Genomic DNA, 16,431 nt, shown 5'->3' with positions numbered 1-16,431 from the left:
AGGGTCAGAGGGAGAAGCAGACTCCCCGCCGAGCAGGGAGCCCGATGTGGGACTCGATCCCGGGACTCCAGGATCATGACCTGAGCCGAAGGCAGTTGCTTAACCAACTGAGCCACTCAGGCGCCCATGATGATGGTATTCAATTTTGTTTCAAAGCTTCCCAAGGCTGGTCAAGGGCTTCCTCACTGAGTTAGCACTGATCTTTCTCTTGCCTCTTTTATACAGTTAATTCTTGTTATTAGAGGTAGTTATGTTCTATAAACTGAACACCTAATTAGTGAATACTGAACCATTGCTTCTAGGGGAAATAGAGGATTAAGTTCCTGCAAGTCTTTGGTCACACATTTTTGACCACTGATTAATACACATAATGTTAAGTGTGTGTTTCTGTTTAAAGTCACCTTATTTAGTATATATTGTTTCATTAACTTTGAACTCAGGGCCATAGCATTATAACTTCTATAGTTATAGTCATGGCTGAACAAAGCTCAGCTAACATATATTTTCTCTGTAAGGCTCATCATGGGGGCTCCTGGGTGGCTCAGTGGGTTAAGCGTCTGCCCCTCCACCTGCTCTCAAATGAATAAACAAAACCTTAAAAAAAAAAAAGGCTCATCATAGTCTTCTTGCACTTAGGAACACCAGACAGCACTTCAGCCACTACTCTTAGGGGCCATGTTAAATGGTGAAATCACCAAGAAAAGCACAGACATGTGAAAATGTGACACTTTAAAATACACCACATAAAGGACACTTGTTTACAGTATGAGACCTGAAACAAGAAGGCCAGTGCGTTGCCTACGTTGACTTCGGCTGGGAACATGTGTATCAAGGGACTGAAATTTTTCTGCATTCTGTGCACGTCCTGGAATGACTGCAGAAGCACTGCAGTATTGATCTTGGAGTTAGTGAGTAGTTGAATTCTCAAATATAGAATCTGCGAATAATGAGAATAAACTGTAATTTCCCTTTGAAGCTGCTGCAGTGTGTGCAAATAATGAATCAGGGAAAGCTTCAGAGTGACAATACTTATCAAAACATTGCAGGGGGGATGCCTGGGTGGCTCAGTCGGTTAAGCGTCTGCCTTTGGCTCAGGTCATGATTCCAGGGTCTTGGGATTGAGTCCCACATCAGGCTTCCTGCTCAGCAGAGAGCCTGCTTCTCCCTCTGCCTGCCCATCCCCCTGCTCGTGCGTGTGTTCTCTCTCTTTGACAAATAAATAAAATCTTTAAAAAAAGCAACAACATTGCAGGGGGCAGCACCACAAAATGGTACTTCACCTGTTGCTCATGAATTTAACATAACTTATTTATTTTTTAATTTTTGAAAATCAAGGTTTTACATATACTTCAGATCTGTAAGGTTAATTATGAAAAACAGTAGCCTCTTATGTCTCTCTGCCCCTTTCCTTTTCCTAGGGACAACGAATTTCAGTTCTTTTAGCTGTTTCCTTTAGTTTTTACCTCCAGATCTCTAACTAACATGATTATAATGCTACTTCTTGATTTTGTTTTTAGGCATTATCTGTAGTGATAAAGACTAGCTTTCTTTCACCACCTTTCCAACAATTACACATATACTTTCCATCTTACCAAATAATAAATTTTGCTAGACAAATATTCAGTATTTATATTGTTATGATTATACAATTATTCATATTTTTATTTCATTCCTGCTCATATATACCTTTTTGTTTTCCCTTGTGTTAATATTTGTCTGGCTTCTTTATTTACTTTCTCAATATCTCTCCTTAATTCATTCCCAACTGTTCCATAAGGGTAAATATTTCAGCTATTGTGTTAGTATTTTCTTTACTGTCATCCTGAGGATTCCTTTCATATTTCTCCTCCTTTAGATCCACCATTTTCTGACCCCATATCTTCTTATTTCTTGTTCTGTTTTTGGTGGAGCATATCCTCTAGAAATAATTTTCCCAAGAAAGAATGGGAAGGTAAAGTTTTTGAAAATTTGCATGATTGAAAATGTTCTTTTTCTACCCTCACACAAGACTCAGAGCTTGACTGGTTTAGAATTTAAAAGAGAAATAATAATAAAAATAAATAAATAAATAAATAAATAAATAAATAAGGAAAAAAAAAAGAGAAATAAATTTTCCTCTCAAAATTTTAAGGTTTTTGTTCCATTTTTAAGTTTTATTTTCCAGTACTATTGAGAAGTTCAGTGACATTCTGCTAGCCAATCCCTTATATATGCTTTTTTCTCCCTAGAAAGTTTTTAGATCTGATTTTGGCAGAGAAAAAAATCTTAATGTTCCAAATTCTTACACTGATGGGTCTTTATGTGTGTCTTTTATTTTTATTTTTTTTAAAGATTTATTTATTTGACAGAGAGAGACACAGCGAGAGAGGGAACACAAGCAGGGGAGTGGGAGAGGGAGAAGCAGGCTTCCTGCTGAACAGGGAGCCCGATGCGGGGCTGGGTCCCAGGACCCCGGGATCATGACCTGAGCCGAAGGCAGACGCTTAACGATTGAGCCACCCAGGTGCCCCATATGTGTGCCTTTTAATATAGTTTTTTAGTTTTTTAAATTTCTAGCACTTTGTCATTTTTTAATTTTTAATTTTTTTATTGAAGTATAGTTGAAACACAATGTTACATTAGTTTCAGGTGTATAATATCATGGTGGGACAACTCTGTATTTTATGCTGTATTCACCGCAGTGTAGGTATTATCTATCACCATACAATGGTATTAGAACACCATTTACCATATTTCCTATGCTGTACCTTTCATTCCCATGAATATTCATTCTTGATGTGTGTCTTTTTATTTTTATTAATTAAATTAGTTAATTTTTTGGGCGCCTGGGTGGCTCAGTTGGTTAAGCAACTGCCTTCGGCTCAGGTCATGATCCTGGAGTCCCGGGATCGAGTCCCGCATCGGGCTCCCTGCTCGGCAGGGAGTCTGCTTCTCCCTCTGACCCTCCTCCCTCTCATGCTCTCTGTCTCTCATTCTCTCTCTCTCAAATAAATAAATAAAATCTTTAAAAAAAAAAAAAAGAAAAAAAATTAGTTAATTTTTTAAATTTTAGTATAGTTGACATAAAATGTTACATTAGTTTCAGATATACAATATAGTGATTTGACAAATCTGTACATTGATGCTATATGCTCATCACAGGTTTAACTACCATCTGTCACCACCCAGTGCTATTACAGTATTGTTGACTATATTCCCTATGCTATGCCTTTTATTTCCATGACTTATTATTCATTCCGTAACTGGAAGCCTGTATCTCCAACTCCCCTTTACCCATTTTGCCTATCCTCCTACCCCTCTCCCCTCTGGCAACCATCAATTTGTTTTTATAGGTCTGATTCTGCTTTTGGTTTGTGTATTCACTTTTTTTTGTTTTTTAGATTTCACATGTTATTTGTCTTTCTGTCTGATTTCACTTAGCATAATACCCTGTAGGTTTATCCATGTTGTTGCAAAAGGCATTACTGCATCTTTTTTTTTAAGGCTGAGTAATATTCCATTGTGTGTATGTGTGTGTGTCTGTGCACCATGTCTTCTTCATTCACCTCTTGATGGACACTTGGGTTGCTTCCATATCTTGGCTATTGTAAATAACGCTGCAGTAAATATAAGGGTGCATATATCTTTTCAAAATGGTGTGTACCTTTTAAAAATCTGTGCAGGGCATGCAGAGGGCCCTTTCAATCTGGAAATTAACTCAGTTCTGTGAACTTTTTCTGAATTATTTGTTTATTAATGTTCTCTCTTCTGTTTTTGCTGTTCACTCTTTGAGAAACCTGTATTATCAGAATTCCTAGGCTGATCCTTTATTTTTCCTCCCTCTTCTTCATTTTTCACTTTTATTATTTCTTTTTGTCCTGTCTGGGTGATTTTCTTATCTTTATCTTTTTTATTAAGATTTATGTATTTGAGAGAGAGAGGAAGAGTGAGCAGGGAGAGGGGCAGAGGGAGAGGGAGAGAGAGAATCGTCAAGCAGACTCCCTGCTGAGCATGGAGCCTGAAGCAGGTCTCAAACCCAGGACCCTGAGATCATGACCTGAGCCGAAATCAAGAGTCTGCTGCTCAACTGAATGAGCCACCCAGGTGCCCCATCTTATTTTTATTTTTCTGCCTTTCTCTTACATTTTCATTCTTGTATCTTTTTTTAAAGTTCCAAGATCATATTTTTATTCTCTAAATATTTTTTTACAAGTATCTTTTTCTGTTTTATAGGTGCAAGTTCTTCATATTTCTGATAATATTGATAATTTTTTATGGAGGTAAAATTTGCATACAGTAAAATTCTTTTTGGTATTTAGTTCTGTGGGTTGGGACAAATGTATGGAGTCATGTAACCATCACCATAATTAAGGCATAGAACACTTCCCTTACCCCTCAAAATTTGCAGTCATTCCCTCTCTTCATCCCCAGTTTCTCCCAACTCTTATCTGTTCTCTATCTTTATCATTTGTCTTTTCCAGAATGTCATATTGATGAAATCATAATGGTAGTTTCTTTTTTTTTTTTTTTAAAGATTTTATTTATTTGACAGAGAGAGACACAGCGAGAGAGGGAACACAGCAGGGGGAGTGCGAGAGGGAGAAGCAGGCTTCCTGCCAAGCAGGGAGCCCGAGGCGGGGCTCGATCCCAGGACACTGGGATCATGACCTGAGCCGAAGGCAGACACTTAATGACTGAGCCCCAACTTGATTTTATAGGGGACAAAACCGACAGCCCCTCTCCGTCAGCTTGATGTTTATGTTGCAGTGTGTTAAATGACAAGGATGGTAAGGGTGCTTGAAGCAATGTTGTGTACACTCATTAAGGGAACTGAATTAAAAATGGGCAAAAGTTTGAAGCAGATGTTTAGTAAAAAAGACATGATAATGGCCAGTAAGCATATGAAAATGTGCTCAACATCACTTGTCATCATGGAAATACAAATCGAAACCACTTCGAGTGTATTACCCAGTTTCTAGAATGGCTACAGTGATCCTTACCTCCTCATACATCCTTGTGTGAGCACCCCCTAACTCTGCACCAGTTGGCCTGTGTGACTGATAGCATATGGCAGAAGTGATAACATGTTACTTCTGAGATTAGGTTATAAAACCCTGCAGCACCCATCGTGGGCACCAAGAAGCCCTACTTGTAATTGCTGCAGTGGGCCTACATGATATTTTTTACGGTGTTCCATTATGGCAATCTATTAATACATTGTGGCAAGATGTGAGGACATTTTTTTCCTCCTTTCCGTCCTTTCTTTCCTTCCACAAACATTTATTGAGTTCTTACTACATACCAAGTGCTAGTATTTGATATTGGAAATACAGAATGAAAGTCTCTTTTCTCAAGAGTTTATCATCTGGTCAAGACTAACTAGTAAGTCATAATTCAGAAGAATGCTATTGACAGAGACTTGCTCAGGATGCTATGGTGAGCAGGAATACCCTCTAAGGATGTTGACTTATGAAAGATGCAAGGACTTGTCTAGGTGAGACAGGGTGGAGGATTATTACAGTCAGAGGAAAGAACACATACAGTGTCCTAGAAATGTGAGAGATTTGAAAGAAGTATGGCTAGTAAGACATATCTTTTTTTGCAGATTGAAATTGAAAAGGCGGACAGGAATGAAGCTAGGAACAATAGCCTCGTTTGCAGTTTTAGGAGGAACAGTAGACTGTAAGCTTCATGAGGGAAAGGACCATGAGTAACTGTGAATGAACAAGAAACTGGCATAATGGGTTCTTCATTTTGGAAGATTACTCTGGAAGCAGTGTTGAGAATGAATTGGTGGGAACAGACGTTAGGCAGAAATAGGTTAAGAAGCTTTTGCAGGCAGTTGGGACAAGAAATGAAGGCCTGAGTGGAGACAGTACCAGGGAACTGGGGAAGAATAGAGCAGATTTAACAGAAAATTGATGGCTGATTGAATGTGGGGAGTGAAGAAGAAGACATATCTGGGAAGATCCCTAAATTCTATCTTAGAGTGGTTGATGATGCCATTAACTGAGATAGGGAACAGAAGAATGAGAAACAGATATGGTTGAAAAGATTGGGTCGATTTACATTTTGAAAAATAATTCTGGCAGCATTATGGAGGGTGCTTTTTCTTTTTCTTTTTTTTTTTAATGTAGGCTCCACGCCCAGTGTGGAGTCCAACAAGGGGTTTGAACTCATGACCCTGAGATCAAGACCTGAGCTGAGATCAAGAGTTGTACGCTTAACTGACTGAGCTACCCAGGCGCCTCTATGGAGGTTGTTTTGAAGAGAGCCAAGATTGAAGCCCAGCAGAAGAATTAGTAGGTTGTTAGAGTAACTCAGGAGAGAGTTGATGGTGACCTGAGCTACAGTGGTGGCAGTGGGGATGAGAGAAGAGAAGCCAGTCAAGAGATATTTTTGAGACAGAATATGCACTAAGTCGTTCTTTATTAAATTTAAGGGGTGCAAAAAGAGAGAGGGTTCAAGGATTTTGTTTGGGTTTTGACTTCGGTAACCAAGTGGGTAGGAGTGCCACTCACTGAATTAAGGAACACAGGAGCAAGTTTGGGGAGAAGATAGAAATGATACTGACAGTAGCTGACATTTATTGAGCACTGTGTCTAAATGCTTATAAGGCGATGTTTCATTTAATTTTTTAATATCCTTATGAGATAGGTCCCAGTATTATCCCTGTTTTACAGATGGGGAAATCAAAATAGAACAGGGTCACAAGTTAGTAAATAGAGTAACAATTTGAACCTAGGGGTAGTGTTCTTAATCATTATAGTCCTTGTATGTTTAAGTTTTCCCCGGTAGATCATGGGATACTTGAGGAGGAAGGGATGTGATACCTCTCACACTGTATCTTCATAGAATGATTAGCACATAGTAGGGACAAAGGTTGTTTAATGGGAGCTTTCACTCACGTCCTACCTCGTGTACCTGTTCTACTCACTCTGCCCCAGCTTCAACTCACCCTCTTTTTAAAAATTTTCCCAAGAACCACTCAGACAAGGTACTTGGGTTTGTACCAGGCTTTACTGAATTAATTTGGTAATTTTGGAGAGGTACCACATATAACCTAAAATCTAATTCTATTTGTAATACATTAAAAAAAAGTTCTGTTAGCTGTCTTGTTAGTGGAAATTTTTCCCTGGTAGTTTTTCTCCTGCCATTTTCCCTCAGCTTCCTCTCCTTCTCGGTCTGATTTTCCTTTCCATTCCAGCTGCTAAGCTTAACCTGTACCTCCAAATGCCCATTGAATTCTTTGTCTTTTCTTTCTTTCTTCCCCCCCCCCTTTTTTTTTTTTAAAGATTTACTTATTTATTTGAGAAAGAGTGAGAGATAACCTAAGAGCAGGGGGAGGGCGGGGGGGGGAGAGAGAGAGAGAATCTCAAGCATACTTCCTGCTGAGTGCAGAGCCTGACTTGGGGCTCGATCTCACCACCCCGAGATCATGAGCTGAGCCGAAATCAAGAGTTGGACGCTTAACCGATGAGCCACCCAGGTGCCCCTTACTGTGTCTTTTCCCTATTCAAGCTCTGTCCAGGTTAGAGAAAAATCAGCTACCTGACTTTGAAGATTCTGGTCTCTTTTAATGATCTTAATAAGTTTGGGCTGCTAAAATAGAATATCACAGACTTACATACAACAGAAATTTGTTTCTCATGGTTCTGGAGGCTAGAAATGTGAGATCACAGTGCCAACATGGTTGGATTCTGGTGAGGTCCTCTTCTGGGTTGAGGACTGCTGACTTCCTGCTGTGTCCTCACATGGCAGAAAGGGGTCAAGGAAGTTCTCTGGGGCTCATTATATAAGGGTACTAATTCCATTTATGATGGTTCCACCCTCAAGACCTATTTACCTCCCAAGGGTCCCACTTCCTAATATTATAACTTCAGGGATTAGGATTTCAATTTATGAATTTTGGGGGGACACAAACATTCAGTCCATTGCAATGATCATATGAATTATTAAGTATATGAGTTCCTCCCTCCGTCCCTCACCCCTTCCCAGTGTGACCCTTCAACTAATTCTTAGTGAGTGCCTACCATGGGCCAGCCACTGTTCTGGAGGGAGATGCAAGATAGACAAGTTCTGCCTTCATTGAAATTACATTCTAGTGGAAAGACAGTAAGTAGTACAATAAATAAATAAACGTATAATGTAATGTGAAGTAATGGGTAGGTGTTATAAACAAAACGAAAACATACTGAGATCCAGAGGCGTGCTGTTTGAGATAGGATGATCAGGCAAGGTTTCTCTGAGAGTGTGGTGTTTGGGCAGAAATTTGAGTGAAGTAAGCAAGACATGCAAATGTGTGGAGGAAAAAGAGTTTCAGGTCTAGAGAATAGCAAGTGCAAAGGTCCTGTCACATCTCGGATTCTCCAGAAATCAGATGTTGAGACAGAGTTGGAAGGACACAGGATTTACTGGGGAGTAACACCTATGAAAGGGAAAGGAAGGAAATTGGATTGGGTAGAAGAGCCATCAGACTTGCATGCACCTGTCAAATTCTTTGCCAGCCCAATGCGGGGTGGGGGGGTGGGGGTTCCAGAGCAGTACACCAAGGAGAACTGATACAACATTCCGCATTTGGTGGAGGAAATGACCAGGCCTTTCTGCCCAACTTTGCTCGGTCATTTGACCAGCGACTGTCCTGAGAACAGAGTGCTCTCAGCTGAGAAAAGCTGAGGTGGGCCTTGAGGAAGCTAATACTGGAGTTGTAAGTTAAACATGCTTCTTGTAGGTTGGGCAGAAATTCCTTTCTTTGAAGGGGAATCTGGGTGGTCCATCTCTGTTTCTGCCACAGGCCCTTAAAACAGAAATATGCTCGGTGTGTTCAAGGAACTGCAAGAAAGCTAACGTAGCTGGAGAAGCATGAGAGGGAGGGATAGGGGTCATGGCTGGGGACGTAGCAGAAGGCCAGAGCAAGTAGCATCTGTGAGCTGTGGGAAGATGTTGGAGTTCATTCTCAGTTTGGTAGAAAGCCATTAGAGGATTTCGAGGAGGGGAATGACGTACGGTTTACATTTTGAAAGGATCGCTCTGCCATAAGCCATTATGTCTGTTTATCTATTGCTGTACAACAAACCACTTCAAAACTTACTGGCTTAAAACAGCAGTGCCTTATTTTTCCTCAGAGTTCTGTGAGTGTCCTGCTGGACTCACCTGAACTCATTCACCTGGCTGGATCTGGGTGTTTTAAGATGGCTTCACCCACATGTCTGGACCTCACCTGGGACAGCTACAGTGACGGGGATGGCTAAGCCTCTCTCCATTTGTTCTTTCATCTTCTGCTTCATCTGAAAGTGGAAGTGTTCCAAAAAGTCAAGCTCTACTGTGTAAGCTCTTTTCCAGCCTCTACGGGCATCAAGTTTGCTAGTGTTCCCTTGGCTAAAGCAAGGCAGATGTCCAAGCCCAGAGTCTACATGGAAGGAGAATATACAAGGGTGTGGATATCTGGAAGTGTGATTCATGGAGGCCATTGCTGTAACAATTTACCACATTAAACATAGTTTTAGTTACTTCCTTTTTTCTGATCCTCTGCTCATCAATTTATCCTCTGCGTATAATTTAGCTTCCTACATAAGTGTGTTTCCAAGAAAATAATGCACCAGTTCCATAGACTTCACATATTTCCTATTGCTGGGATAGCAGTTTCTTACTGTAAAAGAATAAATTGGCTGGTTTCAAGGACAAAATGCCCACTATATGGACTTCGATTATTTCTTACTAGACCAGTGTGGCCTGGGGACCCTCCTAGCTAAGAATTATTATGCCACTGTGATCCTTCTCAAGACTATAATGGTGTATGTGTAAATTTGTGACTTCTGTTACTTCCACTGGTGATGGAGCTGCATTGAGATTTTTAAAATGTATTGAACCGAGGAACTCTCATTCATTTCTGGTGGGAATGCAAAATGGTACAGCTACTTTGGAAGATGGAGCAGAAAACTAAACATACTCTTACCACGCTATTCAGTAATCGGCACTCCTTGATAGTTACCCAAATGTGTTGAAAACTTATGTCCACACAGAGACGTGCATACAACATTTCAGCAGCTTTCTTCATAACTCTCAAACCTTGGAAGCAATCAAGGTGTCCTTTAGTAGGTGGATGGATAAATAAACTGGTATACCAAGGTAATGGAATATTATTCAGCACTGAAAAATGATCTATCGAGCCATGGAGGAAACTTAAATGCATACTACCAAGTGAAAGGAGCCAATCTGAAAAGACTACCTACTATATGATTCCAACTATATGACATTCTGGAAAAGGCAAATTGTGGATACAGTAAAAGGATTGGTTTCTAGAGTTTTGAGGGGAGGAAGGGGTGAATAGAGCACAGAGGATTTTTAGGGCAGTGAAATGATTCTGTATATAATAATGTTTGGCACATGTCATTATGCGTTTGTCTAAATCCATACAATGTACAAGACCAAGAGTGAACTCTAAATTATGTGATAGAGACCTGTCAGTGTATCTTCATCAGTTGTAACAAATGTATCACTCTGGTGAGGGAAGTTCAAAGTGGGGGAGGTTGTACACTTGTGGGAAAAAGAGGTACATGGGAATTCTTTGTACTTTCTGCTCCATTTTACTGCTGGTATCCAAAACTGCTCTAAAAAATAGTCTATTTTAAAAATGTATTGAACCAGTAGTTCATCATTTTTCCCCAAAAAGTCAGCTTGATATCAGTCATCATGATCTAAACTTTGTAAGCCGTTTGGCAAGAATTTAACTTTATTATTTATTTTTATTTTTATTTTTTTTAAAGATTCTATTTATTTTTTTGACAGAGAGACACAGCGAGAGAGGGAACACAAGCAGGGGGAGTGGGAGAAGCAGGCTTCCTGCAGAGCAGGGAGCCCGATGCGGGGCTCGATCCCAGGACCCTGGGATCATGACCTGAGCCGAAGGCAGATGCCCAATGACTGAGCCACCCAGGCACCCCTAACTATTTTTTTTTATAGCAGTTTCAGGTTTACTGCAAAATTGAGAGGAAGGTACAGAGACTTCCCATATATTCCTTGCCTGCACACATTCCCCCTTATCAGCATCCTCCCACCAGAGTGGTATGTTTGTTATAATTTGTTGCAACCTATATTAACACAGTGCCCTAAAAATCCTTTGTGTTCAGTCTATATGTTCCTCCCCCACCATTTTTTTCATTTGACAAACCATCTTTAAAAAAAATTTTTTTAATTAACATATAATGTATTATTGGTTTCAGGAGTACAGGTCTGTGATTCTTCAGTCTTACACAATTCGCAGCACTAACCATAGCACATACCCTCCCCAATGTCCATCACCCAGCCACCCCATCTGTACAACCCCCCTCCCCTCCAGCAACTCTCAGTTTGTTTTCTGAGATTAAGAGTCTCTTACGGTTTGTCTCCCTCTCTGATTTCATCTTGTTTCATTTTTCCCCTCCCTTCCCCTATGATCCTCTGTCTTGTTTCTCAAATTCCACATATCCGTGAGATCATAGGATAATTGTCTTTCTCTGATTGACTTATTTCAGTTAGCATAATACCCTCTAGTTCTATCCACGTCGTTGCAGACGGCAAGATTTCAGTTTTTTTGATGGTCTGTATAATATTCCATTGTGTATATATACCACATCTTCTTTATCCATTCATCTGTTGATGGACATCTAGGCTCTTTCCATAGGTTGGCTATTGTGGGCATTGCTGCTATAAACATTGGGGTGCATGTGCCCATTGTGGATCACTTGTATCTTTGGGGTAAATACCCAGTAGTGCAATTGCTGGGTCATAGGGTAGCTCTATTTTCAACTTTTTGAGGAACCTCCATGCTGTTTTCCAGAGTGGCTGCACCAGCTTGCATTCCCACCAACGGTGTACGAGGGTTCCCCTTTCTCCACATCTTTACCAACACCTGTCGTTTCCTGATTTGTTAATTTTAGCCATTCTAACTGGTGTGAGGTGTTATCTCATTGAGGTTTTGATTTGTGTTTCCCAGATGCTGAGGGATGTTGGGCACTTTTTCTTGTGTCTGTTGGCCATTTGGATGTTTTCTTTGGAGAAATGTCTGTTCATGTCTTCTGCCCATTTCTTGATTGGATTATTTGTTCTTTGGGTGTTGAGTTTGATAAGTTCTTTATAGATTTTGGATAGTAGCCCTTTATCTGATATGCCATTTGCAAATATCTTTAGACAAACTATCTTAAGTGTAGCTGTGGACTTTATTAATTGGGTATTAGCTGTTGTAATTTTTACAGATTGACTTAACTGGATCAGGTCAAGGTTTCTGTGTTACATATAAAGCAGAAATATGGTGAAGGAAAACACATATTTTTGGTAGTAATACAGATTACTTAAAATAGAATATGAAGAATTCTGCATTCTTCCTTCTGAAAATTAGTAATCAATACTCTTCAAATATTTTCTGTGTTTTGCCAGTTGCTGACAATATGAAGCCACTGGAGGGTGTAAAAATTCTGGATCTAACAAGGTTTGTATTGGTTTATCTGTGTTTTGGTGATTGAATTTTTCCTTTCTTTAAAAAAAAAACGTTCATTTGTTTTTTGGATTATAATGCTTACTTATCAAAGTTTTAGAAAAGAAAACAAAAAAAATTTTTTTTTTTTTTTAAAGATTTTATTTATTTGCGAGAGAGAGAATGAGAGACAGAGAGCATGAGAGGGAGGAGGGTCAGAGGGAGAAGCAGACTCCCTGCTGAGCAGGAAGCCTGATGTGGGACTCGATCCCTGGACTCCAGGATCATGACCTGAGCCGAAGGCAGTCACTTAACCAACTGAGCCACCTAGGCGCCCGAAAAATTTTTATAATTTCATCATTCTAAGAGACAATTAGTGTATTTGTGCATTTTTCCAATCTGCATATTTATATATAATTTTTAAAAATAAAAATTAGTGAGCGGGCGGTTAGCTCAGTTGGTTAGAGCGTGGTGCTGATAAAAATAAAAATTAGAACCATATTGAAATTACAGTTTTAGGGGCACCTAGGTGGCTAAGTTGGTTAAGCGTCTGCCTTCGGCTCAGGTCATGATCTCAGGGTCCTGGGATTGAGCCCTGCATCAGGCTCCCTGCTCAGTGGGGAGTCTGCTTCTCCTTCTCCCTCTGCTCCTTCCCCTGCTCATGTTCTCTCTCTGAAATAAAAAATAAAATATTTAAAAAAAATGAAATTACAGTTTTACCCACATTTAAAAGATAATGTTATATTTTACGTATTTTTCCATGTCATTCAAAATTTGAGAAGAAGGTAAGATGATACTTTATTATATAGTTGTCACATAATTACTCATCCCCCAATATTTCACAATTATAAATTAGGTTTCCTTTTACATAAGTTTTTCCCTCAGGAAATCTTAGGATTTCTTCCTTAGCATAGAATTCTGGAAGTGGAATTACTGCATCAATGAGAATATACTTTTTTAAAAAGTTTTTATTTATTTATTTATTTGAGAGAGAGAGAGCATGTGCATCGCATGATGGGGGAGGGGCAGAGGGAGAAGCAGACTCCCAGCTGAGCAGGGCACAGATGCAGGGCTTGATCCCCAGGAAGCTGAAATCATGACACAAGCGGAAGGCAGATGCTAAACCGACTAAGCCACCCAGGTGCCCCAAGGGAATATACTTTTTAAAGCTCTTAGTACATAAGGCCAAATTGCTACTCTGAACAGTTTTAATAGTTTTAATTTTTACTAGCATTATATGAGCTTGTCTATGTTAATGAGCTATTAAGAATTAATATAAAAATCTTCAAAGTGGTAATTATTTGTCATTGTTAATATTGTAGAGTATTGGCGGGACCTTTTGCTACTATGAATTTAGGAGATCTTGGAGCAGAAGTTATAAAAGTGGAAAGACCAGGTAAAGCTATCACTCCCTTTAAAACATAGAAACTAATACAGTTTTTTCTTTTTTAAAGATTTTATTAAGTAATCTCTGAACCCAACGTGGGGCTTGAACTCACAGCCCTGAGATCAAGAGTCACATGCTCTGCTGACTGAGCCGTCCTGGTGCCCCAAACTAATACAGGTTTGTTTTTTTTTTAAGGTTTTATTTATTTATTTGAGAGAGAGAATGAGATAGAGAGAGCATGAGAGGGGGGAGGGTCAGAGGGAGAAGCAGACTCCCTGCTGAGCAGGGAGCCCGATGCAGGACTCGATCCTGGGACTCCAGGATCATGACCTGAGCTGAAGGCAGTCACTTAACCAACTGAGCCACCCAAACTAATATGGTTTTTAACTGTTGTTGTTGTTGTTTTTTTTAATAACCATGTAGCTATATATGGGATGAGAGAATTGAAATGAAATGATTATTTTTTCTTCTCCATTGCTTATTTTCCTCTGAACCTAGACTAATGATTTCTTCTTACTTTTTATAAGCTCCCAGGGCTAAGGCTTCAGCCAGGCCCTTCACACGTACCTGAAAGCCTCCAGTAGAGACTGAAATGCACCATGTAGTAACAGTGATGGTAACGCTTATCATAGTGTCAGGCACAGGTCTCAGCACTTTGCCTGTATTAATTTATTTGATCTCTACAATAACCTTATGAGCTGATGCTTTATTATTCCTAGATTATAAGTGAGAAGACAGAGACACAGAGACATAAAGCAATTTGTCCAAAGTCACACAGCTAATAAGGAATTCCATGCACTCAGCTCTGGTCCTGGCCCTCCTTAGCCCCACACAAGCCTTACCATTGAGACTGAGTTTAAGAGTTGGCCTGGCCACACTCCCTTGCTGGGGGATGAAGGGAAGGCCAGGAGGAGAGTAAAAGGGAGGAAGCAGGACATAAAAGAAGGAGAGAAGGAAAAGGAATCAGAGTCCTTCTAAAAGTAACCCAGATAGTCCAATATAAAAGTCATTCTTGGGGTGCCTGGATGGCTCAGTCGTTAAGCATCTGCCTTCGGCTCAGGTCATGATCCCAGGGTCCTGGGATCGAGCCCCACATCGGGCTCCCTGCTCGGCGGGAAGCCTGCTTCTCCCCCTCCCACTCCCCCTGCTTCTGTTCCCTCTCGCGCTGTGTCTCTCTCTGTCAAATAAATAAATAAAATCTTAAAAAAAAATAAAAGTCATTCTTTTCCGTTTTTAATAAAACAAACGTTTTCTCATTTTATAATTTTAAAGATTTTGTAGGAGAAACATTGAAGCTGAGATTAGTTCTTTGTTTTTGTTTTTCATCTCATATCTTTCCCATTTTTTCTTTCCCCTTTGTCCACCAAATAAATCTATTCTGTGTACACAATTCTCACTTTTATTTGGTACCTTCTCAGTAGTTTGGTGTTTAGCTCATGCTGTTATTGAAAGTTGTTTAAACCAGTGTTATGTATGCTCTTTCTCTCCTACAAGCACTTAAAGGGCAGAGTCCATGTTCTCAAATCCTCCACATCATCCTATAAAGAGCTTGTTGTGGAGGGTTTCGAAACTTAGCATTATTATTTATTCTTCAAGTTGGATCCTTATGGATATGGAACAGAATTACCAAATCAGTGAAAATGGTCTAGCCTTGAATAATGTGAGTATATCTGCAAGACTCATAAAAGATGAGTTTATAATTACATCACCTTATTAATCTCCCATAAGTAATTAAACACTATAAAGTAGAATACTTGGTGTAGAAGATTCAACTTTCTGCTAAACAGATTTCTTAGGAGGCCAAAGCAATTAGCAGAAGATTCTCTGATCAGCATGGGGAATATTCTATATTATTATATTGTGTTTATTTGACCCTATTTTTATCAGGCTCCAAGTGGTAGAAGAGCCTGGCGAATACTGCTTTCCAGATAAAATGAATGCTTCATTTGCCTAGTCAGTGATGTTTATCGCTTTTGGTTGTTGTGGGATACATGCTGAATAATGTTTACTTTCTGGCTGAATACCTTTTTTTTTCTTTTCCAGGTTTCATAAAACTTTAATTTCCATGTTATTATGCTAATTCAACACCACAGCTCTTTCTAATTTCAGCCATTGGGTCTTCCAATCCTAGACGGAGCATCCGATCTAAGTTCTCTTGCTATTTCAGTTAATCACTAGTCTAAATATTTGTATTTATATTAATTTTAGAGATCATTATTCCCTATTTATGTAGGCCTTATTTCTCCTTTGTACTTTTTCATTTCTTCAGTAGGGGGTACCTTCCTTTGTCTAGGCCTTTACATCCCATAATCATACACTTGGTATCAAGCTTTGGTCCTAGCAGGTCGTTGTTCATTGTTTTTTTCTTGATTGCTCTCTTTCCCTTAACCCTTCTGCATGATGCATTTTAATGTTTATGTTATATGTTTAATTGTTTTGGATTTTTTTTTTTAAGATTTTATTTATTTGAGAGAGAGAATGAGATAGAGAGAGCATGAGAGGGGGGAGGGTCAGAGGGAGAAGCAGACTCCCTGATGAGCAGGGAACCCGATGTGGGACTAGATCCTGGGACTCCAGGATCATGACCTGAGCCGAAGGCAGTCGCTTAACCAAC

The 16,431-nt window shown here is 39.6% G+C and overlaps 2 protein-coding genes across 2 annotated transcripts in view; one reads left to right on the top strand and one right to left on the bottom strand.

The window, feature by feature from the left end:
* The window catches only part of SUGCT (succinyl-CoA:glutarate-CoA transferase), a 780,750-nt gene that overhangs the window by 14,038 nt on the left and 750,281 nt on the right, over nt 1-16,431 (top strand). The window contains exons 2-3 of the mRNA XM_035026545.1: nt 12,394-12,445; nt 13,753-13,826. Coding sequence (XP_034882436.1) covers nt 12,394-12,445; nt 13,753-13,826 — 126 coding nt within the window. The remainder of the gene's footprint in view (nt 1-12,393; nt 12,446-13,752; nt 13,827-16,431) is intronic.
* Nucleotides 15,409-16,431, bottom strand: part of LOC118024558 (transcription factor BTF3-like) — a 3,068-nt gene continuing 2,045 nt past the window's right edge. The window contains exon 2 of the mRNA XM_035026535.1: nt 15,409-15,420. Coding sequence (XP_034882426.1) covers nt 15,409-15,420 — 12 coding nt within the window. The remainder of the gene's footprint in view (nt 15,421-16,431) is intronic.

Source organism: Mirounga leonina, unplaced genomic scaffold, assembly GCF_011800145.1.
Source record: "Mirounga leonina isolate KUSES-001 unplaced genomic scaffold, KU_Mleo_1.0 Mir_199, whole genome shotgun sequence".
Taxonomy (NCBI): Eukaryota; Metazoa; Chordata; class Mammalia; order Carnivora; family Phocidae; genus Mirounga; species Mirounga leonina.
Note: the sequence above shows the minus strand (reverse complement) of the source record. Positions and strands in the feature narration are given on the sequence as shown.